General features: G+C 39.8%; 1 protein-coding gene across 3 annotated transcripts; it reads right to left on the bottom strand.

Annotated features, from left to right (window-relative positions):
* Nucleotides 1-425: 425 nt before the first annotated feature.
* On the bottom strand, nucleotides 426-21,559 carry ANXA9 (annexin A9). Of its 3 annotated transcripts, none has more exons than XM_074265344.1 (13): nucleotides 21,413-21,559; nucleotides 20,499-20,587; nucleotides 20,223-20,319; nucleotides 19,804-19,898; nucleotides 19,495-19,608; nucleotides 19,135-19,225; nucleotides 17,717-17,796; nucleotides 17,248-17,307; nucleotides 15,992-16,076; nucleotides 15,806-15,901; nucleotides 15,656-15,714; nucleotides 845-967; nucleotides 426-628 (listed from the first exon to the last, which is right to left on the bottom strand). In XM_074265344.1, the coding sequence occupies exons 2-13, from the start codon at nucleotides 20,571-20,573 to the stop codon at nucleotides 566-568; spliced, it is 1,038 nt and encodes a 345-aa protein (XP_074121445.1). In that variant the 5' UTR covers nucleotides 20,574-20,587; nucleotides 21,413-21,559; the 3' UTR covers nucleotides 426-565. The 3 variants fall into 3 exon arrangements, with proteins under 3 accessions (XP_074121445.1, XP_074121443.1, XP_074121446.1); XM_074265342.1 differs by lacking the exon at nucleotides 21,413-21,559 and adding an exon at nucleotides 20,980-21,282; XM_074265345.1 differs by lacking the exon at nucleotides 21,413-21,559 and adding an exon at nucleotides 20,973-20,995.
* Nucleotides 21,560-23,529: the final 1,970 nt, after the last annotated feature.

The following is a 23,529-nucleotide window of genomic DNA, read 5'->3' as shown; positions in this document are numbered from 1 at the left end:
CCCCACCTAACATGGAAGATATTTCCTCTCTTGCAGCCTCTGATTTAGTGACTTCTGCCTTCTGACTCTTTTCTTAATTGTTGATCTATATTATTGTCTTTCTTCCCCAAGGAAGAATGAATGGTGAGGCTGGAAAACAGATAAGAAGATTTGTAGTAGAGGAAATGGATCTGAAAACAGTTGCTGTTTCTGTTTTGAAAGTGCAGATCAAAGCCTCTCCAGCTCTCCCCCAAGGGAAAACAAACCATAAATTTGCCTGTAGAGTTTAGGCACTAGTGAGATTCTCCACTGAACATAAGTGCCTTGTAAAGACTGGAAGAGCCAGGAGCAGAGCTAGAGGCCAAGAGAGCAGATTATCCTTAACTCTGGCATATAGGAATTAGTAGAGTCCTATAGAGGCTATAGATGAAATTTAGGGGCGGATGTTTGGTTTTAGTAAAGAGTCATCTTGTTTAAAGGAAAAGGAACAGAGAAGATGGCCTCTTGCAGCTTCAAGTCTCTAATCCTTGGAAAGGACAAGAGGGGTAGATGGGAGCAGTAGACACAAGGTTCTGAGGGCTGTGTGTCAAATGTCTTCAGCCCTGCATAGGGCCAGTAAAGCTGACCGGCAGTCCCCTCTCATGGCCTCCTGAAGAGAGGGGAATCAAGTATCAATAAGCCCATTCCCACCATACTCCAAATTCAGTTCCCCCCAGCCCATCACCCACAGGGAGAAATACCCTCCGTGGAGCCACTAACCCTGAACTGACCCCATAGGACTAATGGCGACAGAACGTGAAGATGGACTCTGGGGCACAACAGAGTGAATTGCCCCTCAGGAGTGGGTCCCTTAGCCTGGTCTGACCTGGAGAGATGAATAGAGGGACTTTCCAAACTTCTTCTTGAACTCTGCTCTTATGCTTAGAAGGTCAGTCTCGCTTCGAGAGATGAGGATGCGCGTCAAGACTTGGTAGTTTGGCTCAGCTCCCTAGAGGAGGGGGAAGTGGGCAAGGGAGAGTTAAATATTAGGCAAATGGATGCTGATGGCAAGGAATGGATGGTGTAACTGAATCACTGGTCCTCAAAATGGAGTCAAAAAAAGGAAGAGGTTCTGAATTATCCAATAGACAAAAAAGGACCAAGAGACATTACCTTTAATGGCTTGTTGCCTTTTCTGCTGATGGTACATGTGAGAAACGATTTAAAAAGGACAACTTGATCTGAGTGTCTCTCCATATCCTATGGCATTAGCTGAGCATCCCAATTGAGTGGTACCCTTTTTCAAATCTGTCACCTGATACTACCGCCAGCTTTGATAGGTCCAGAACATATGCTAATGGACATATGGCAGAATAAACTGAAAACTGGACGGGAAGCCCTAAGTCTGAAATTGTCCTTATAATTCACAAGGAAATGCCTACAGGAAATAGTTTCTAACTAATTCCCTTAATGACACTCTGAGAGGGAAGTGAAGAAATTAAATGGATTCTGTATCATTTTATAATTGATTCTATTTTATAGTTGATCCTATTCTGTATTACTATCCCATTTAGAATGATTGCTCAAGCCAGATTTGATTCTTTACCTATGAGTGAAGTTCAGAAGTTCAATTCTCCTGCTAATAATTGCTCTATTCTTGTTTCAAGGAAATCTGGTATCCTTGAGGGATGCAGGTGGACACTAGGGAATCTGGTTTGATATTTTTATACCACCAATCTATGTGTGCTTTATTATCCTAAGTGTGGTACATTCAAACAATGAACATCTCTTAGTCACCGGAGGGAAGAAGGGGGTTGTTGCCAGCCTCTCATTTTCAATTTCCAGCCAATCATGTTGTCCCCACACATGATGCTGCCAGCCCTATAACTTGCCTTGTTTTCCTCATCTACCTAATTCTGTTCTTTGATTTCTTATACTTCACAAAACTACACATAGGCTGGTAAGATCTGGCTCAGGCTATAAGAGAGACCACTGACCCAATTCATTGATTCCTGCTAATAAATTGATCACTGTCTCTCAGTTCACCTTAATTTTCAAGAAAACAAAGCAAAGATTCTTGGAGTCTAGTTCTGGACTTTGCTCATGTTATGATTAGGGTCATGTTATATTCCTTCTTTCTTTGCCTCATTTTTTTATTCTTTGGCCTTGGGTCCAACATCAATGATTTTTTTTTTCTATCTTTTGCTTTCTGGGAAATGTCATGAGGATATAAAAAAGAATGTGTAAATTTAAAATGGAGATATTTGAGGCATATAGTGATACAAATATAGTAACTTATAATCTTCATTTCTTAAATACTTATTCTATTTTCTAATGGAAATAAGTTGACACATTTTTACAACAGAGGGTTTTGGTACTAATATGGTTTATATTACATATATTTAGAATGAATAAAATCAATAAATTTATCTCTATTTAAAGTATTCTTGTTAAGGAATGGGATCATCTAGTTAACTGAATATTTTGCTCGACACCAGAGGTTACTTGATAATAGTTCCAGTTTTCAAGTATACGTATCACTAGAATTATATTGTCATATGAGTATTTGCCTCTATTTGTCAAAATATACTTGGAATTAGAGCTGAACTAAATTAATTTAATTTCTAATGCTTCAGATTCTTACAGTGTATTAGGTTTACTATTATCTTTAGAGCCTATGTTTACAGCAGGAAGGAATCTCAGGAGCCATTCTCTGATTTTAGTGAAAAATCATCTTTCCATATTCTCCAAACTAAAATTGGATACCTCAAATTTTAGAGATAATAACATTATACAAAATTCTCAGATTTTTTTTTTGCTAATCAATATTACTGTCACACTTAATAAATCCTTATAAAATCCTATATGAAAAAAAAAAAAAAAAAGAAAAAGAATAGAGAAGATGACCTCTAGCGGCTTCAAGTCTGTAATCCTTGGAAATGACAAGAGGGGTAGATGGGAGCAGTAGACACAAGGTTCTGGGGGCAATGGAGGTTAAGTAATTTGTTCCTGATTATATAGTTATTAAGTGTTTGAGTCTGGATTTGAACTCAGGTTCACTGCTAACTGTCCCCATCCTATTTTATATATGAAAGGACCAAGGTTTAAGAAATGATATGACTTGGTCAAAATCACAAAGGCAGGCAGCAACATAGGGATTCTATTATAAGATGAAATGCAGCCCAAAATGCAGCTTAACTTAGAGTTAATCTGAGAACAACTTTAGATGTCACATCCAGAAGGGACTAGAACAATTACTTCTTTTACAGATGAGGAATCTGAATCCAGAGTACAGATTGAGCTGTTCCAAAATCATAGAGAAAATTGGCATGAGAATTCTGGTCTCCTAATCCCAGTTTAATGCTCTCACCTCTACCTTGCCCCCAAGCACACATCTCTTCACCTAAAATCTACTCATTTGTTGTGGTTTTTTTCCATATAGGATTTTATAAGGATTTAATAAGTGTGACAGTAATATTGATTAGCAAAAAAAAAAAAATCTGAGAATTTTGCATAATGTTATTATCTCTAAAATTTGAGGTATCCAATTTTAGTTTGGAGAATATGGAACAGAATCTGGATGAAGCTAGAATGAAAGGATTAGATTTTGTGCTAATGGTAATAACAAGTCTATAATAATAGGAAACATATTCTCTGTAAATTTGGAAGGGCCATTGCTGATATCTTGGAGAAGAGAAGACTCGATAGGAATATGATGGTTGTATTTAAATTGTCATATGGAAAGAGGATGAGACTTGTCATGTTTGACCCTAGAGGATAGAATTAGGAACAATAGCCAAAAGTTTTAAAGAGGCAAATTTCAGCTTAATATCATGAGAGAAACAAATAAAAAATTAATGACTTCCCAGCAAATAAAGTTATCCCTAAGTAAAATAAACTGTTTTAAGTGATAATAGACTCATGGACTTTGCATGGAAAATGACATGTTTCCAAAGAGAGAAAGACTAAATGTGGTTTAAAGCATACTGTTTTCACCTTTTTTTTTATTTGTTTGCTTGCTTTTTCTTTCTCGTGGTTTTTTCCTTTTGTTAATTTTTCATTTATAATGTGATTAATTTGGAAATATATTTTAAATAATTGTACATACATAACTATATCAGATTGCTTGCTGTTTTGGAGAGAGGAGAGAGAGATAAAGGAGAGAAGAAGAAAAAATTTGGAACTCAAAACCTTACAAAAATAAATGTTGAAAACTATCTTTACATGTAGTTGGAAAAATAAAATACTATGAGAAAAAAAGAAAGCTGAGAGAGAGAAAGAAAGAGAGAGAGAGAGAGAGAGAGAGAGAGGCGAGAGAGACAGAGACAGGGAAGGAAAATGGGATAGAAGGAAATACATGATTAGTAATCATAATTATGTATGTAAATGGGATAAGTTTATTCATAAAAGGAAGCATATAGCAGAATGGATTAGAAATTGGGATCCAACAATATGTTATTTACAATAAATACACTTGAAACAGAAAGATACACACAGAATTAAAATAAAAAGTTGGAACAGAATCTGATGTTTCAGCTGAAGTAAAAAAAGGCAGAGTTAGTTAGCATTGTGAGCTCAGACTATGCAAAAGCAAAACTAAACCTAATTAAAATAGATAAGCAGGGAAACTACATTAAGCTAAAAGGTTACATAGACAATAAAATATCAAAATTCAAACTTGACCCTTGACCTTAGCAAGTCGCTTAGTTTCTGTTTGCCTCAGTTTTCTCAACTGGAAAATGAGGTTAATAAAAAAATTTACCCCTTGTGAGGTTCATATGAGATAATACTTGTAAGATCCTTAGCATAGAGCCTGACGCATTGTAGATGATATATAAATACTCATTCCTTCTCTCTCTTCTGTTGACCAACAAAAACCATTTTGAATGGTGGAGTCCCAGCTTCCCAGGATATATGTATACCAAGGTTAATAAACTTAGAGACTGGTCATGAATCCCTTTCAGTCTCTTGCTTAGCTGTACAATTTAGGGTTATGTTCCCTACATCCTGTTCCTCATTCTTCCCTTCTTGTTAGCCAAGTTAGAAAATACTTTATTGTTACAATAAATAGGACAATAGTATCATGCTGTCTCTTTGTCTAAAAGTCTATATAAATTTGAGGTGGAGTCAAGATGATGGATTAGGTGCCAGTTGAACTCTCCTAAAATACTTCTGCAAACAACTTTGAAATAATGCCCCAAATCAAATTTTAAAGCAACAGAATCAACAAAAGGTCGAGGTGAGACTTTTTTGTGGCGTCAGAAGTATAGGCTTGCCTAGAGCTCACATATTTATTTGGTGAAATCAGTAGCAGCTTTGGGAGTAAGGGACAGTAAGCCAGACTGATGGTTGGAAAGAGAATACAGAGAATACTGACAGCTTTGAGTGCAGCTGGCACTGATTGGCAACTCTGTTACCCATATGCAGTTGTGGGTCATAGTTCCAGGGCAGAGAGGAGCACTGGGGATTGGTCACAAGGGAACAAGGTTCTGGTCAGAGTACTAATGCTTTCATTACGGATCAGGAGCCTTTCCCAGACAAAGACCAGAGTAAAGACCAGAAAAGCAGTGTCTATCCCTCTCCCAGGATCTCATGACCCTAGAAGCACCAAAAACTTGTGGGACCCCAAACTAACTCTGAAAAGAGTAGCACAAAAAAGCCTGAAGCTTGGGACAGTGCCTTCCTACCTTCAAGTGAATGGAGTCCAACTTTAACATAAAGTTCAAAGTAAAAAAAAAAAAAAAAAAAAAAAATGGAAAAAGAAGCAAGGAACAAGAGCAGCAACAACCAAGAAAAAGAATTTGACCATAAAAGCTATTAGACAGGAAAGACCAAGACATGAACTCAAAAGACAATGTGAAAACAATTACAAAAAAGTCTCAAAGAAAATTGCTAATTGAACTCAAACCCAAAAAGAATTCCTGCATGAGTTTTTAAAAAAGAGATGAGTGGTAAAGGAAAGTTGTGTGGGGGGGGAGAAATGAGAGTGAAAATAAAAAAAAGAGAATTAATAGCTTGGCAAAAGAAGCACAAAAAAGGAGAAAAAAGGAAAAAAAAATGGAATTGGTCAAATGGAAAAAGAAGTACAAAAATTTCCTGAAGAAAAGAATCCTTTAAAAGGCAACATTGGCCAAATGGAAAAAAAGGAACAAACCTCACTAAAGAAAATATTTCTTTAAAAATTACATTGGCTGAGTTGAAGCTAATGGCTTTATTGAGAAGTTAAGAAATAATAAAACCAAGTCAAAAAATGGAAAAGAAAAAAAAAAAAAAAAGGAGAAAATGTGAAATATCTCATCAGAAAATCTGACCCGGGGGCAGCTAAATAGCAGTAGATAGGCTACTAGTTTTAGAGTCAGGAGGATCAGAGTTCAAACCAGTCTCAACACTTACTAGCTGTGATCCTGAGCAAATCACTTAACCTAAATTGCTTCATAAAAAAGAAAGAAAGAAAGAAAGAAAGGAAAGAAAGAAAGAAAGAAAGAAAGAAAGAAAGAAAGAAAGAAAGAAAGAAAGAAAGAAAGAAAGAAAGAAAGAAAGAAAGAAAGAAAGAAAGAAAGAAAGAAAGAAAGAAAGAAAGAAAGAAAGGAAGGAAGGAAGGAAGGAAGGAAGGAAGGAAGGAAGGAAGGAAGGAAGGAAGGAAGGAAGGAAGGAAGGAAGGAAGGAAGAAAGAAAGAAAGAAAGAAAGAAAGAAAGAAAGAAAGAAAGAAAGAAAGAAAGAAAGAAAGAAAGAAAGAAATTTGAAAGAAAGAAAGAAAGAAAAAGAAAAAGAAAAACTGTTCTGGAAAATAGACCAATGAGAGATTATTTAAGGATTATTTAACATCTGAAAGTCATGATGAAAGAAAATATCTAGTCATTACATTTTTTTTAAATTACCAAGGAAAATTGCTCTGATATCTTAGGTCCTGAGGGTCAAATAGAAATTGGAAGAACCCACCAATCATCTCCTGATCCCAAATAGAGAGATTCCAAAATCAAAACTCCCAAGACTATTATAGCCAAATGCCAGACCTCCCAGGTCAAAAAAAATAATAATAAAAATAATAATACTTTGAGAAGCCAGAAAGAAATAATTCAAAATAACATGGAACCAAATCAAGATCACATAAGATTTAGTACTCTCTACATTAAAGGATCAGAGGACTTGGGAAATTATATTCTGAAAGACAAAGGAGCTAGAATTAAAACTAAGAATATCCTACCCAGCAAAAATGAGTGTAATCCTTCAGGAGAAAAACTATATTTCATTAAATAGATAACATTCAAGCATTCCTGATGAAAAAGAAGAGAACTAACTGAATAGAAAATGTGATGTTCAAACATGAGACTCATGAGAAGCATGAAAACATAAACATGAAAAAGTAATCATAAGGACTTTAATAAAGTTAAATTGTTTGCATTCCTACATGGGAAGATGATACTTGTCTGTATAGAAACTTTATCATTATTATGGCAGTTAAAACTATATAGACAGAAAGTGTGAGCTGAAAATGTTGAAATGATCTCAAAAAAATGTAGGAGTGAGGAAGAATGCATTAGGAAAAAGGGGAAGAGAGGTAGAATGGAAAAAAATCTCACATAAAAGTGTCATGCAAGGAAGAACTTTTATAATGGAGAAGGAAATAAAGAGGGGATAGGCAATGTTTGAACTTCACTCTCACTGAAATTGGTTCAAAGAATTCAAAAGAATAGATAACTCAATTGTATATAAAAATGTAAGTTACTCAATAGAAAAAGTGGAGGGAAAGGGAATAAGAGAAAGGATAGGGAAAGGATAAAAAAGGGATGGCAGTATTTAGAAGCAAAATGAATTTTTGAGGAGGGACAAGAGGGAGGGAGGGGGAGAGAGAGAGAGAGAGAGAGAGAGAGAGAGAGAGAGAGAGAGAGAGAGAGAGAGAGAGAGAGAGAGACAGAGAGAGAGAGAGAGAGAGAGACAGAGACAGAGACAGAGACAGAGAGACAGAGAGAGGAGAAGGGGAAGAGGAAGGAGAGAGAGGGAGAAAAAGGGAGAGAAGAAAGGGGAAGAGGAGGGGGAGAAGAGGAGGAAGAAGAGGAGGAAAAAGAAGGAAGGAACAAAGGAACAAATGAAGAAAGAAAGGAATAGGAGAAAATGGAAGGAAAGGTTAGTAATTATAACTGTGTATGTGAATGGGTCAAATTTACCTTAAAAGGAAGCAGATAGCAGAATGGATTAGAAATTGGAATCCAACAATATGTTATTTGCAAAAACACATTTGAAACACAAAGATAGATATACAGAATTAAAATAAAGAGCTGGAACAGAATATAAAATGCTTCAGCTGAAGTAAAAAAAGGTAGGGATAACAATTGTGATCTCAGACAAAGCAAAAGCAAAACCAGACCTAATTAAAAGAGATAACTCTCCTTTGCTAAAAGATGACATAGACAATGAAGTAATATTAAATTTTTACAGAAAGTTTCTCTGATAAAGGCCTAACATCTCAAAAATATGCTGATTATAGAACTGAATCAAATTTGTAAAAATAAAAGTCTTTACCCAATTGATAAAATGGTCAAAGGATATAAACAGTCAGTTTTTTGAAGATGAAATCAAACTAGTTATAGTCATATTTTTAAATGCTCTAACTCCCTATAGATTAGAGAAATGCAAGTTAAAACAACTTTATACAATACTTTATATTTATCAGAAATTAGATGCTGAAGGGGAGGAAGGGAAATTAGGTACACTAAAAAAGTGCTGATAGAGTAGGATCTAGGTAAGTCATTCTGGAAAACAACCATGTATATACCCTTTGACTCAGTAATACCACTACTAGGTCTGTATCCCAGAGAGATCAAAGGAAAAGGAAAAGAGTCTCTATATACAAATAAATATATTTATAGCAGCAATTTTTTTGTGTGGTAGCAAAGAATTAGAAATTGAGGGATGCTTGTCAATTGGGCAATAGCTAAACAAATTGAGGCAAATGATTGTGATGGAATATTATTGTGCTTCAAATAATGTTGAGGAAGATGGATTCAGAAAAACTTGGCAAGACCTATATGAACTGATGCAAAGTAAGTGACAATTGGGAGATCACTGTCATAGTAAAAGCAATGTCGCAATGAGGATCAACTGTGAAAGACTTGACTACTCTGTTTCATACAAGAATCTAAGACAATTCCAAAGGACTCACAATGAAAAAAATGAGATCCACCTCCATAGAGAGAATACTGATAAAATATGGCTACAATGGAAATATGGTTTGCATGATTCCACACATATAATTGATATCCTATTGCTTGCCTTCTTAGTGCGTGGAGAAGAGAATTTAGAACTTAAAATTTAAAAAGAAAAGAATGCTAATAAACAATAAATTAAAATGTTAAGAGCAATTTCATATACATTTGAGCTCTAAGGGCTTCTGCCTTTTGTTATATGTGATTCCTAGAGACTGTTCTCTGTTGATATCTATTCTTCTCCCTTTGTGAGAAGTAATAATTTTTTTTGAGAAGTAATAAAATTTTGTTAATTGCTATCCTCATATGGCTCAGCTGCTTTTTATCCCAACTTCCCTGAAACACTCTCACTCTCATTAAAGTTCCTTTAGTTACTGAGATCCCTTTCAGCTCAAAAATTCTGCAATTTTGTAATAGGCCAATTCCTTTATTGTGCAGATGAGGAAACTGAGGAAATTAAATTATATTCTCTTAGTGAGTCATTGTCGCCTTGAGTGCAGCCTCAAATCCTCGACTAAAGAGGTTCAAACAACAGATCATTGTATCTTCAGACAAAAGGTAAAAAAGCAGGGTAAGACACTGATATATAAAACAACCATACAAGTATATGTATGTGTATGTATGCAAGCATGCATGCATAAATGTATTTCTCATTGATCTTATCAAATCCAATTAAGGTTTCTATATGTAACAATTCAACAAATATTTATTAAGCAAGTACAATGTGCAAGATAATGATGTTAAGAATTCAATCCTTACAAGAGCTAGATAACTTTACATTGTTTATATTCATAAATTCCAACCTTAACAGCCTTTGAGTAATGCTAGGGCATAAAATTCTGCCAAGAGGGAGTACAGAGGGCACCTTGACCTTTGGTGCACAATAAGTTTTCTGCCACAGCCCTAACAGAGTAAATGTTTAAGTCACAAGGATCTGGATTAGGGATATAGACAGGTTAATGCCAATTCATCACTTACTTCAAAAACTTGGGAGGACCTACAGATGGGATCTCAACAGTGCTTTTACTAAACAAAGACACCGATTTATCTATACATTCAGAAGTAGCCTTCAAGAATTTCTATGATCAAAATTCACCATCCTGTAGCCAGCCTAAAAAAACTAAAGTGTTTTTTAAAATACTTCCAATCTGTATATAAATCTATCTTATCTATCTTATCCTACAGGAATGTAGAAGGGGAAGGGGATAAGAAGAGAGGGAGGCCTAGAAGGAGGCAGACCAGGGGTTGAAGTAGTCAGAAGCAAAACACTTTTGAAAAGGGACAAGAAAAAAGAGAGAGAGAATAGAGGAAACAAGAAGGGGGGAAGAGAAATAAGATGGAGGGAAATACAATTAGAATTAGCAACAGTAACTATGAAAAAAGTTTTGAAGCAAGTTCCTCTAATAAGGACCTCATTTCTTAGGCATGTAAAGAACTGGATCAAAATTATAAAAATAAGAGCCATTCCCCAATTGGTAAATGATCAAAAGATACGAACAGTTTTCAGATGAAGTAATAAACACTATCTATAGCCTTATGAAAAATGCTCTAGTTCACTATTGACTGAAGAAATTAAAATTAAAGCAATTTGAAGCACTACCTCATGCCTATTAGATTGACTATCAGAACAGAAAAGGAAAATGACAAATATTGGAGGGGATGTGGGGAAAATGAGACATTAATGCATTGCTGGTGGAATTGTGAACTGATTTAACCATTCTGTAGAGCAACTGGAACTATGTCCCAAGTAATATGACCTAGTAATACCACTTCTAGGGCTGTATTCCAGAAGAGATTTAAAAAAAAAAAAAAAAAGAAAAGAAAAAGGACCTATATATACAAAAATATTTATGGCAGCTCTTTTCTGGTGACAAAGATTTGGAAAATGAGGGCATGCCTATCAAATTGGGAAATGGCTGAACAAATTATGATTTGTGATTGGTATACTATTGCATTATAAGAAATAGTAAACAGGAAGGAATATTCTGGGATGATGGCAGAATAGGTTGGTAAATTTTATTAAGTTCTCCCTATTTTCTCTACAAATGGAACTAATTTGTGCCTCAGGGCAAACATAGACTTGTGAAAAATCAAGAAGATTTAGGGCAGAACAGGGATCCTCCAGATACAACCCAAGAAGATCTGAAGAAAGACTCAAGGCTGGGATTAATCTGATGGAATTTGAGACAACTCCATTGTGGGATGCCCCGGGGCTAGCTGGATGTGGCTGGAGCCTCAGAAGGAACCACAGAAACTTTCACCTCCTAGACTATGGAGTTGAAGTCTGAATCAGGGAAGACTGAGGGAATGTTCAGCCCCTGGGCCCAGCTGTGCTGCAAAGACCCAGCCCTGGGCAAGAAGGAACCAGCATCTGGTGAGTGTGGAAACAGCAGGATGCTCTTGGCTGCTGGCACTTACAGTAAGGTGGAGCTCTTGGTTTGGGGTTCTTTAGTCAGAGGGGAGAGCTGAGGTGAAGCCAGAGATACTCCCCAACTCCAACATTAGAGGGATTTATACTAAAACTTCTTAATTAAAAAAAAAAAAAAAGGAACTGTCAAAGAAGAAAGCACCCCACCATAGAAACCTACTATGGGAAATGGGAAAACTGGGGTTCATCTTCAGAGGGGGACACTTTAGCAAAAGAAAGCTTCTACCCCAAAGAGTAATGTGAAATGGCTCTTTACCTAGAGAGAATTTATAGAAGAACTCAAAAAAGAATTTAAAAATAAAATGCGATTCAATGAGGAAAAACTAACAAAAACCATCCAAGAAAAACAAGATTATGAAAAAAAAAAAAAGTTAACCAACTAGAAAAGGAGAATCTCAAAGACAAAAATAACTCTTTGAAAATTAGAATTGGACAAAGGGAAGCCAATGAAGCTATTGATGAGGTAACTGACACCCAAATGATGAGGTAAATAAACCAAATGATGAGGTAAATACCTAATGAGGAGGTATTCACCTCAATAAGATTAACTGAGGTCTAGTGGCAGGATTCGGGATACAGGGAGTCACATGGAGCTCCCCTGCAACCCCTTAGGATTCAGCGCAAGGATACAAAGTCAAATCAGGTCTAGTGGCAGCGAGAGTCCCCTGTAAATGCATTTACAAGCCGAAAACCTAGATGGATAAAAAGATGTTTATTGCCAGGTTTGGAAGCAAGGTTAGTAAAGTTAGTAAGTCTGGTTAGTAAAAGGCATTAGATAGAGGAAGATATATGCTGAAAGCAGCGGCGGGGACAGAGAATCTCTGATGCAAACATCTTGGCTGGCATCTTTCAAATCTCTGACCAAAGATAATTCTAGCTTTGCTCTTTTTATCTGCTTGAAGAAGTAAGGGGCAGATTCCTGATTTTTGGCGGGCTTTTCAGATAGCTGGGTTATCCAAGCCAGCTCAGGTCCAGTGGGGGGGCTGGGTGCAAGCCCAAACTAGTTTGACCAGATCTTGTATCAAAGGGGGCTGAAAACCCAGGCCAGATGGGGGCTGGGTACAGCCCAAACTGGCTCAGATACGGATCTTTTCCCCTAAGAATATCTTGTCCCAAAGGTAGATCAGACAAGGATTCTTAAAGGGGCTACGCCCACTACACTATGAGAGACCAAGAAGTAATAAAATGGATTATAAAGAATGGGAAAATAGAACAGAATGTGAAACATAAGAAAAAACAATAGATTTGGAGAACAGATAGAGAAAATATAAGACAAGTTGGACTGCTTGAAAGTTGTGACTAAACAAAAGGATCTTGACACAATAATGCAAGAAATAATCCAAGAAAATTGTTCTAGAGCAGTGGTCCTCAAACTTTTTAAATAGGGTCCAGTTCACTGTCCCTCAGACTGTGGGAGGGCCAGACTATAGTAAAAACAAAACCTCACAATCTATCTCTGCCCCTCAGCCCATTTGCCATCACCCAGAGGGCCACATAAACGTCCTCAGCAGGCTGCATCTGGCCCTCAGGCCATAGTTTGAGAACCCCTGTTCTAGAGTGATAGAACACAAGGGGAAAGTAGCAATAGAAAAAAAAAAAAAATCTACCAATCACCACCTCAAGGAGATCCTTTGTGGAAAACACCTGGAACATTATTGCCAAATTTCAAGACCCCTAGATCAAATAGAAAATTTTGCAAGAAACAAGAAAAATAACTATTCAAATACACTGGAGCTACAATTACAATTGTATAGGACTTATCAGAAGCCACACTAAAAAATCACAGATCCTGGAATCATATCTACTGACAATCAAAAGAGCTAAGCCTAAATAAGCCTAAATAACTAAATATCATATTCAGCAAAACTATTTATAATTTTGAATGGGAAAAATGGATATTCAATGAACTTGCAGATTTTCAGGAGTTTCTATCAATGAAACCTGAACTTAATTGAAAATTTAACATATAACAGTCAATATCAAAGATCAGTTTCAAGGAACTCAAAAAGGATATATTGCTTATGTTTTTTAAACATGGGAAATTTAGAGCATATGTTTAAGATTGACACTAACAATATGACAGCTCAAAAGAAAGATTGGGGCAGTTAAGATAAAAATAATAATTATGTCATACAAATGAGGTACAGAGGAAGAATAGACACAGAGGCATTGGCGGGGGGCGGGGGGGAAGGCTCATAGTTCTAAGAACCTACTCACATCAGGAACAGGTTAAATAGGCAACACTATATAGCATCCTCCAAAATCTATAAAGAAATAAGGGGAGGAGGGATAGGCACATGGAAAGCAAAGGGTGGGGGAAGGTTAAGTAATAGCAAAGCAATTAGGAACAGAATTAAAGCAAAAAGTCAGCAGGCATAGGAAAGACCTGTATGTATGTGTGTGTGTGTGGGGGGTGAATGTGTGTATGTATGTATATATAAATATATCCTTTCTTAACAGCTTGGGATTTGGGGTGGGGATGAAAGGAGAAAAAAAGAATAAAGTAAAAAAGATGCAGCAGAGAACCAAAGAACAATTTACAAGGAAGTAAAGACAAGATTGAACACTCATGAATTTATATATATATAAAACCATATATATGGTTTTTTTGTTTGTTTGTTTTTTACTGAGGCAGTTAGGGCTAAGTGACTTACTTGCCCAGGGTCACACAGCTAGGAAGTGTTAAGTGTCTGAGACCAGACTTGAACTCAGGTCCTTCTGACTTCAGGGCTAGTGCTCTATCCACTGTGCCACCTACCTGCCCCTATATATGTTTTCTTGAACTGGTATGTAGTTTGAATCCTCCCTGATGTTCCGCTGGACATATGGCAATGTTCTCTTTTGTTTTGTTTTGTATTCCTTTTCTGTGTTTCTTTGTTATTATTTTGTTTCTTTACATAAAATGAATTGGGGGGGGGGGGGGAGAAAGAAATAATAAGCAGGATACTCTAAAACCTGGAAAGAATTAACAAGAGCTAATGCAAAAGTGAAATGTATTGTGTACAAAGTAACAGCAATATGATGATCAGTTGTGAATCAAAGTGATTTTTTTTAACTTTATTTTTCTTGAGATAGTTTTTTTTTTTTTTTTTGGTCTATGCTTTCTTTTACAACATAACTAATATGGAAATGTTTTTACATGACTACACATGTATAACCTATATTGAATTGCTTGCCTTCTTCTCATTGAAGGGAGGTAGGGAAGAAGAAAGAAAGAATTTGGAATTCAAAGTTTTAAAAACAAATGTTAAAAATTATTTTTACATGTAATTGAGGAAAAATAAAATACTAAATAATTTTTAAAATAAAGGCATTAAAAGGAAAAAAAAACGAAAACAAAAAACAAAACCCAATACTCCAAAAACTAATCCTTTGCCTAACATTTAAAAAAAGCCAACAAAACTAAAAAACTTTGATACTTTGATACCTAGACTTTTGAGACTTTGTCTTTCTCATAATTGATAACAAAAACCAACAACAAACCTCAAAAGACTTTGTAGTTACTATGAGGGAGGGACATTTCCTGCTACTTCCTTTGAGAAGAGGAGAGTATATTATGCTTGAGTGTTTGAAGTCTATACAGATATTGCTGCAAGCCTGAAAGGCTTTGTGAAAAAATATGGTTAGAATGTTTATTTGTATTTTATAATTCTCTTCTAAGTCAACATGAATTTTTCCAAGGAAAAAAAAGACCACCCACCTGAATATGAACAACAGACATAGCTCCCCTGTGTCCTTATCCAAAGCCTTTATATCTAGGTAGACCATGCCAGTGTTTGAGCTCCAGTGGTATAGGCCTGGAGAACCCAGGTTTACCTCTACAGTACAATGAAGCACCAGAGGAAGATTTTAGTAGAGGCTATAAATATGGAACCATCCGTCACTCCTACTGAAAAAAGAACCCCAAGCATAAGCTCTACTTATGGTTCATCATCTTTGCATATTAAAGACAAGCAGTAATTTGCAGATGATCAAGAGGATAATAAGTTAATAATATACCCCTGTCACATTAGTTGGCACCTTAGGTCTCCTCCCTCCTTCCAGGGTGTGTCTCCCCCCTCTCACCTGGAGAGCCTGGTGGAGTTTTTCAGCAAAGTACAGTGGAGTGTTCCTGATCACGGAGGCTGTAAAGCAAAGGAGAAAATGAGCGAGGCAAATATGAGTACCCCAGCTTTCCATTCCAACAGAGCGCAGGGGCTCGGAGCAGGTCCTCACCTAGGGTGAGAAGAGCAGTCTGGGCATTTCCATGAAAACGGGTCCGGATGCCCTCCTCTATCTCCTGACCATTATGTCTCTGGTATTCATCAAATACTATTGGGAATGGAGGAAGAAAGAAAAGTCAGGAGTACTGAACATAGTAGAGGGGACTCTAGTCAGCTGAGTGTTGCCATTCCATCTTACCTCGGTTGAGGTGTTCAGTATTTCGTTGGGTAAAAATAGTGATCCAAGTTGCCCCTGTGCCTGTTTCTCCAGGCTCATGTAATGTCTGGTTGGAAAAAAATGAGATAAGAAGAGCAAGGGACCTAAAAAATTGTGGTAGAATCCTCTACTCCCCACGGAAGATAGTGGATCAAGTCCCTATGTCTCATGTTCCATCCCTCGGGTCCATGGGGGCCTTAATCACCCTAAGGAACAAGGTATCCTTGTCCTACACATCAGGGCTCTCTTACTTCCCTTCCAAATTCACCCACTTCCGTTCCCCACCTCCCAAGTCCTCTACCTCCACCCCCAGGCTCTGGCCCAAGATCCCTTCCTCTTCAGCCCTTTCCAAATCCTTGGCCCCTCCCCTAACTCTCCATCCCATCTTGACCATGCTCTTGCTAATAGGCTTGTTCTGGGCTTGGGGCTGAGGGACCAGAATGAGGAGAGAGAAGGCAGGCAGGAGCAGGTATGGTTTGGGGAGGGAGTGATGGGCTCCAAGGGACTCTGGGTATATTAAGGCACTTGTGTTCTCCTGCTCCTCAGGGTTTTGGTGTATGAAGGAACCTGTCCTCTGAAACGCTCACTGGCTGGAAATCTGGATTTGTGAGCTTAGACCACCCCTGGACAGCCTGTCAGGTGACCTACTGCTTTTCCAATAATGCTTGTGCCAGCTCTGGGACTGTCTGCTGCTATTTCTGCCCCACCTCCCCAAGGGCAAAGGGCTTGGGAGAAGGGAGGCCCATCACCATGGTGATGGAAGGGCAGCAGGGGTCAGCCACCTGGAACTGCCAAGAAAGCCATGGTATGTGTAGAAGAGCACCATACCTCTCCCCTCTCCCAGAGGTATGTGGCTGGGGGCCAGAGGAAGCTGGTGCCTTATCAAAATGGAGCCGGCCCTGGGCCAGGGGCTTCCCACCCTCCCCGGGGTGGGACCCCCTCAAATTCCGGGGCTGAAGCCAGGCCCCATTCCAGGATGGTCCTGATCATTTTCCTAACCCCCTCCCCCCCAGCCTCTGGCATGGGAATCCGGCAGTCAGTGATCTCAGTGCTTGTGAGGCAGTGAACCGTATGGTCAGACACACACAGAGGTATTAGTGGGACCCTTCTCTGTCTCCCAGATATGTCCCAGGAAGATTTGAAACTGGAGGATGGGCACTATTCCCCCCTCCCAATAATTATTTTTCCATGTGGGTGAGAGGGATATCTGGGACTGCCTTTAAGTGGTCCAAACTCACCTGTACATCCTGTTCTGCTAGGTTGTAATCCTTTATCCCCGAATAGCTCTCGCGGGTACCCTGGAAGTTGGTGTTGATTTTAGGGGATATATTTTGAGAGGGAAGCTCTTTGTTACTTTTACTTTTTCTTTTTTTTTAAGTCAATGGCTTTAATAAGAATTAAGCAGCACCTCACATTTATTACAAAACCATTTTCCCTCAAAACTACTCCCTTGGAGAAGAAGGAATGTGATTATCCCCATTTCACACATGAGGAAACAGAGATCCAGAGAAATCACCCAGCTGGCAAATAGAAAAAAGCTAGGATTCTAAATCTATGTCTCCTGACCCCACAAATGCAACCTTCTTTCTACTATCCTGTGTGACCAACAGAAATTAAGCCCCAGAACTCCTTGAAACCTTTCCACAGGAATTCTCTCTTGTCTTTCATCCCCCTAGATCCCTAGAACCGAAGTTCTGATTGCCTTACCTTAGCCAATGTTAGCAGCAGATCCCTCAGGAGGCCACTTGTCTCTGACCTCATATCATCTTCAATGTCTACCTGAAAATCTAGGGCAGGGTCCAGAGTAAATATCAGAGTGAGTGGGGAAAGCAAAGTTTTATATGGTCTCCTAGTCTTTCTCATCTGAACAACCAGAGCTAGTCTTAGCATCCAGCAAGCTCCAGTATCCAGCACCAAATGATTCTGGTAGTCACAAGCTCCTGGCATTTAAGGTGCCCATCCCTGGAAATACTTCAACATGTACACAGCCAAGTATTGGGAGGGAAATTGCTTGACTTTTTGTGTTGTTATTAAACAATCTCAAAGCCCCATAGCAGTACTGCAGTAACTAAGGGGTGGAAAAAAAAAAAGAGAGAGAAAAGAAGAAAGAAGGGAGAATGGGACAGAAGAAAGTATTAAGGAAGGATGGACAGGAAGAAAGGAGAAAAGAAAGGGAAGGAAGGAAGAAGGAAAGAATAGAGGAAGGGAGGAAGGACGGAATCCAGCTTGGAAGGCAAGATGCTTAAGTCTGGGTTTCCTTACTAGAAGAGAGGGAAACATGATTCTAGATCTGAGCTGGAAGAGAGGATACCTAAATTCTGATGCTCTGAGGAAAAGAACATAAGGAAAAAGGATGGAGAAGGGGAAAAATTGAGAACTAGCTTTTAGAGTTAGAAGACCTAAGGTAAATTATCTCGGAAACTAACTGTGTGATGCGAGTGGGTCACTCACCTTCTTTCTGCCTCAGTTTCCTCATTTTAAAAATGGAGATAATGATAATAGCATCTACTTCTCAGGGTTGTTCCAAAGATCAAATGAGATAATTGTAAAGTGTTTGACAGACCTTAAGGTGCTACAGAAGCATGAGCTATTATTATATAGAGAGAAACCAAGGGAATAAAGGGTAAAGCTGGCATCAGATTCAGGGCTAAGGCATCTAGCTGCTGGGCTGGGTAGGGCCACAGTCATTGGAATCTGGTACCCAAGAGGTATGCTGAGGGAGGAATTAAAGACCAGAGTCACCAGTTTCAGGGCTGTGGCCAGGCTCCATTCAGCTTGAGACAGAGATTGATAACAGTGTGTATGTTTGTGGGGAGAGGGTTTGAGGAGAGATAGGGAAGAGGGAGGAATGAATATCCTTGTGATTATCAGAGACTTAAGAGAGAGGAATGGATATCCTTGTGATTATCAGAGACCTACTCTATTATTAATCTCAAGCCTTAGGTTAAAAGGGCTAGTAATTGTCTTCCTTTTCTTCCAAGGGGAAACTGAGACACTAGCAGAGAGAAGGGCTCCTAAGGAGTTCATCAGAGTGAAATATCAGCATTTAGGCTCCAGGACTCCTCCCTGAAAGGGACAGTGTTGGAATGTCCCCTCCTGAGTGCCTAGCCATTCAGCCCCATTACCACGTTTGTAGACAGTCAGACACTCCTGTAGCTGGGGTGGGGACCGTGTAGAAAGGATTTCCACTCCTACATCCTCAGCAGAACTTAGATCCTAGAAGAAAACAAGGGTCCAGTCTGTGACTGAGCCAGAGTGGTGGAAGTGAGGGCAGAAGGAAGCCAGTGACCATTTCTGCCTGGGGGAGAGCATGGACCAGTGGCTTCAGGAATGAGATTGAATTAAAGATCAGACTTTGAGCTCTAGGGTGATGATGTCACAAGGTCTCCTTCCCTCAAGCCCTGGGGCCAAGGAATGATTGAGAGATTGGGGAGGCAGCTCCCAGGTTAGCCAATATATCTGGAGTCCATCTCCTGTTCTAATACCTTCAGTGCCGCCCTTAGTTCATGGGCATCATATTGGGCTGCAGGCTTCAGTAGCGCTACCACAACCTTCTCCAAGCTTCCAGAAAGAGCTGCCTGCAGGGATTTCAGTAAGTCCTAGGATAAATATACAGTGAATAAGTTCTAGAGCAGGGTGGGCAAGAGTGAGAAGGCTGACTATAATGTACAGGCAATACCACATTCATATTGGGTCAATCTGGACCCAGATGATGAATTTGGGGACAATTTCATATGGACCAAGGGGTGCGTTTCATCTAAGCTCCTCCCAATGTCTCCCATTGGTCTTCTTACCTGCTGGGTGCGCTCCTGGAAGGCTCGGGCAATAAGCTGCCTTTGTTCACCATTCCGGTTGGTCAGCACATTCACTATGGTGCCCTGATCCACACCTGAACCAGGACAGAGGGCAGAACTCAACCAGAGAGTTTTTGAGGGTCGAATTACTCAATATAATATAGCAAAAGCCAAGGCCATAAATAGAATCACTTTGAGAAGAACAGGTGCTAAGGAGGTACTAGATTGCGGTGATTTCTGTAACTTGTTTTTAAATGATCATGCAAAAGACAATGCTAAACAATATGTAAGCATGTCCCAGTTTATTTTCAGTGTCCTGCTTAGTCTGTATAATAGAGAATTCTTAAGAGCAGAGAAAGGACATTCCTGACCCCATAGAAGCAAGACAGAGAGAAGGACCATGAGGAGGGAAAAGTCACCTTGGCCTGCAATAGCTTCCAGCAACCGTTGTACATCCTTGTCCACGTTGAAGCTCAAATATGGCCTCAGAGTCCCCAAGGTACCCCAAGCTGCAGTCTATAGAAACATAGGGGAGTTGATATTTAATTGAGTCCAAGAAAAGGATGACAAGCTTCATTTCAATGCCTCCATTTGACTCTCAGTCTAATCTACTAAGTGGATAAAAGCTCTTTCTCTACATACCTGCCTCTAGGGTCACCCCCAGCCCATTTTCTGGAATATCCTCACGGTCCTACCTTGTTGGCCAAGCCCAGGTGGCTGAGGATCTCATGGACCAGGGATGACTCCATCCTTTGATTGCTCACAGACATGATGTTGTTGACAGCTTTGGGGAGAGAAGCAGGAGCTGAGCTGAGCTCCCCTATTCCTTTTGGTCCTTTTTGTCACCTAGACCTCCTGTGCTTAGAATCCCTTTCCTATTCTCTGCACCTTCTCTTCCCAACCAAAGTTTTTCTTCTCTCTGGTGTAGAAAAAACATCATCAACCTGCTAGGCAGGTTTGGGAATGAGGCTTGAAACTGGAAGCCAGAGAAGCAGAGGAAAAAAGGACCCTCTGTTCCTATGAACCTTTGGGGGCTACAGGAATGAAGGAGTCCAGCTACAGCTAGGACTGCCACCAGTTATAGCCAACTCACCCAAACCCCGGGCGATGGTCCCTTCATTATGAGACCTGTGGTCTAAAGTAGATTTCCCCTTTTAAGAAGTCTTTACCCTTCACCTCCACAAAAATGGCCACTGCCTTCCTTTTCCTCCCCTGCTTCTACCATAACGACTGGCAGTATGTCTCAGTCACAGACTGGGCCCTTGGTTTCTTCTGAGCTCCCAATGGTATGGAATCTTGGAGCGAGGTAGGAAATGAGTGTGTGGGGAGAGGCGAGGATCCCCCTTCTCATCTTTTAAGATCAAAGCCTCAGCTTTCCTTTCCTCCCCACACCTGCTTCTCCCCTGCATCCCATCTATCACTCGGCCTCCATCTACTATTCATCTCCCTTTAGGATCTAGGCTGGGATTCTTTAACCCATGGGCACAATCCATGCACAGGTAGATCAGGGCAGGTTGACCTGTGTGTCTGTGAAAGGCAGCCCTGCCCAGCCCATCCTGAGAGTGCAAAGAGCCCCCATCATGGGAGGGCACAAGATCAAAGAGCTTACCTGGCACAGAGGGTACAGGGGTTGAGTGTGGGACCAGCTTCTCGGTGATAGTGGAGGGGGTGTGTGCAGGACCAGGCTGGGTTCTGAATCAGGTGACCTCCCTTCCAGACCAGACCAGCTGGTGTCTCCCGCCCTTGGCCCCTCCCATCTGTGGGAGAGGATCTGGTTGTACCTGGGCACAACACCCCCACACTCTCCCGCCTGGCCTTTCGTCTGGCTCCAGCGTAGCCTCATTCATTCATCTCACAGCCTCCCTGGGAGCTGCTCAGCGCCAGACACAGGGGGCTTTGTGTGCTGTTTTCCCTAAGGGGGCCAGGTGGTAGGGGCACCAGAATGCAGCTCTAACTCTGGCTCCGGCTCCCTGAAGGGAGGGTACAGTGGGCAAGTCAGACAGGCTCTGGGCTGATCCCAGGATTGATAGACTTGGGGAGAACTTGTTGGGGCACATGCCAGGAGGGACACCCCGGTGACAGGCCCCCAGAAGGGGTCCCGGCCCAAACCTTGTTAGACCACTCCCTGGATGTGGATACTGGGTGCTGTGTTCACAGCAGTAGGGCAGAGATTTTGCAATCCCAGACAGTACAGACAAGGCTCCACTTCTCTCTCCAGAAGTCTTGGCAAAAAGAGGAATGTTAGGTGGGCACGCTACAGTGGGGGCTGGGGAAGGTGACCTATAAGAAAAGGCATTGGATTAGCTTTGAGCTTAGAAATGTGATTCCCAAGAGGTCACAGGGTGGGGTGAGGATCATGGGAGACTAAGACCTCAGAGCTCAAAGATTCAGCTCTTCACCCCCTGCTGTCCGCTGTCCTTGTTTTATTGGCTTACCAGCTGTCCTCCCCGTGGGTGATGCAACCTCAGCAGCTGGGCCCTGCCTCCCTTTGGATCCCACTGGCATAGAGAACAGCAAGTGAACAGTGCTGTGGTGCAGCCAGGGCCCTGGAGAATGCCACAAATCTCCTAATGTGTCCTCTGAGGATGGAGGGCAGCCCTTTCCCCATTTCCAGGGCAAATTACACTCTCTGTCCTCCTTGGGACTTTGCAGCAGGCAAAGCGTTTTTCTGTTTCCTCCCTCCCCTCCCCTAGACCCTCTAAACGTAGATGGCATCAGTTTGTGACAGGCCCCTGGGGAGAGACTTCAGTGGGGGGAGGTACCTCTGACCTCTTTTTTTCCAATGCCAAAAAATTAAATTAAATTAAAAAATACATCTGTATTTAACGCCCACGTGCCTGGGACAGGTGCCTAATTGCTCCTCTAGGGGAATAGTCCAACTGAAGCCCTGCTCCCTAAAGTCTCTCAGGTACAACCGCTAAGAGCCCACAAGAGGGCACCAATGTCCAGAACCTTGGTCTGCAGCAGGTCCAGAACCTTGGTCTTCAGCAAGTCCAGGGAAAGGGGTCTTGCCCCCTGGTGGCCATTTTTGGTCTGCAGGCCCTCTACCCTAGCTTTCCAAGACTAAGGGGAAAATCAATGAGACTCCAGCGGCAGAGATTCCTGGCCCACGGCCTGAAGGGACACTGTCTGGGAGAGGAGCAAAGATAGGAAAGAAACGGGATAAATGTCCTGGCAGCGAGATCATAGCCACTCTTGGATCTTGTTCTACAATTCAAACTAATTCACAACTATAAAAGGATTGGAGTTCTCTAATTCATGGGCATAATGTAGGTTTCATTCAATGTCATCAAGTATTTATTAATTTTTTACTATGTGGTAGGGACAAAAAAAACAAAAAGGAAATTGTTCCTGCCTTCAAGGTAATTAAATTAGATTGGGAGAGACAATGTGTATAAACTTACTTATAAATAAGTACATTAAATACTTATGTTAGTATAGTATATAAAATATATATATTTATTTAAATACTTATATAAGTATATAAAATATAAAAAATACATAAATATATAAAAATAATGTACTTATATAAGTATTACAAATATAAAAATAACATATAAGCATATAAAATAATATACTTACATAATTATATAAAAATATATACTTGTGTAAGTCTATAAAAATATAAAACATAATATGTAAGTTTATAAAAATAATCTACTTATGTATTTATATAAAATATAAAAATAATACACTTGTATATGTGTATAAAATATAAAAATTATA

Source organism: Sminthopsis crassicaudata, chromosome 4 (assembly GCF_048593235.1).
Source record: "Sminthopsis crassicaudata isolate SCR6 chromosome 4, ASM4859323v1, whole genome shotgun sequence".
NCBI lineage: Eukaryota > Metazoa > Chordata > Mammalia > Dasyuromorphia > Dasyuridae > Sminthopsis > Sminthopsis crassicaudata.
This window is presented reverse-complemented; position numbering and strand designations above follow the sequence as displayed.

Bases quoted from the DNA above. Each gene is read 5' to 3' on its own strand.
- ANXA9 (XM_074265342.1), bottom strand. From the start codon at position 21,028: ATGGTAGAAGCAGGGGAGGAAAAGGAAGGCAGTGGCCATTTTTGTGGA. The intron at 17,308-17,716 runs GTAAGGCAATCA...ACCAACTTCCAG, and splicing joins TGCTGCTAACATTGGCTAAG to GGTACCCGCGAGAGCTATTC. The intron at 15,715-15,805 runs GTGAGGACCTGC...TTTGCTTTACAG, and splicing joins GACTGCTCTTCTCACCCTAG to CCTCCGTGATCAGGAACACT.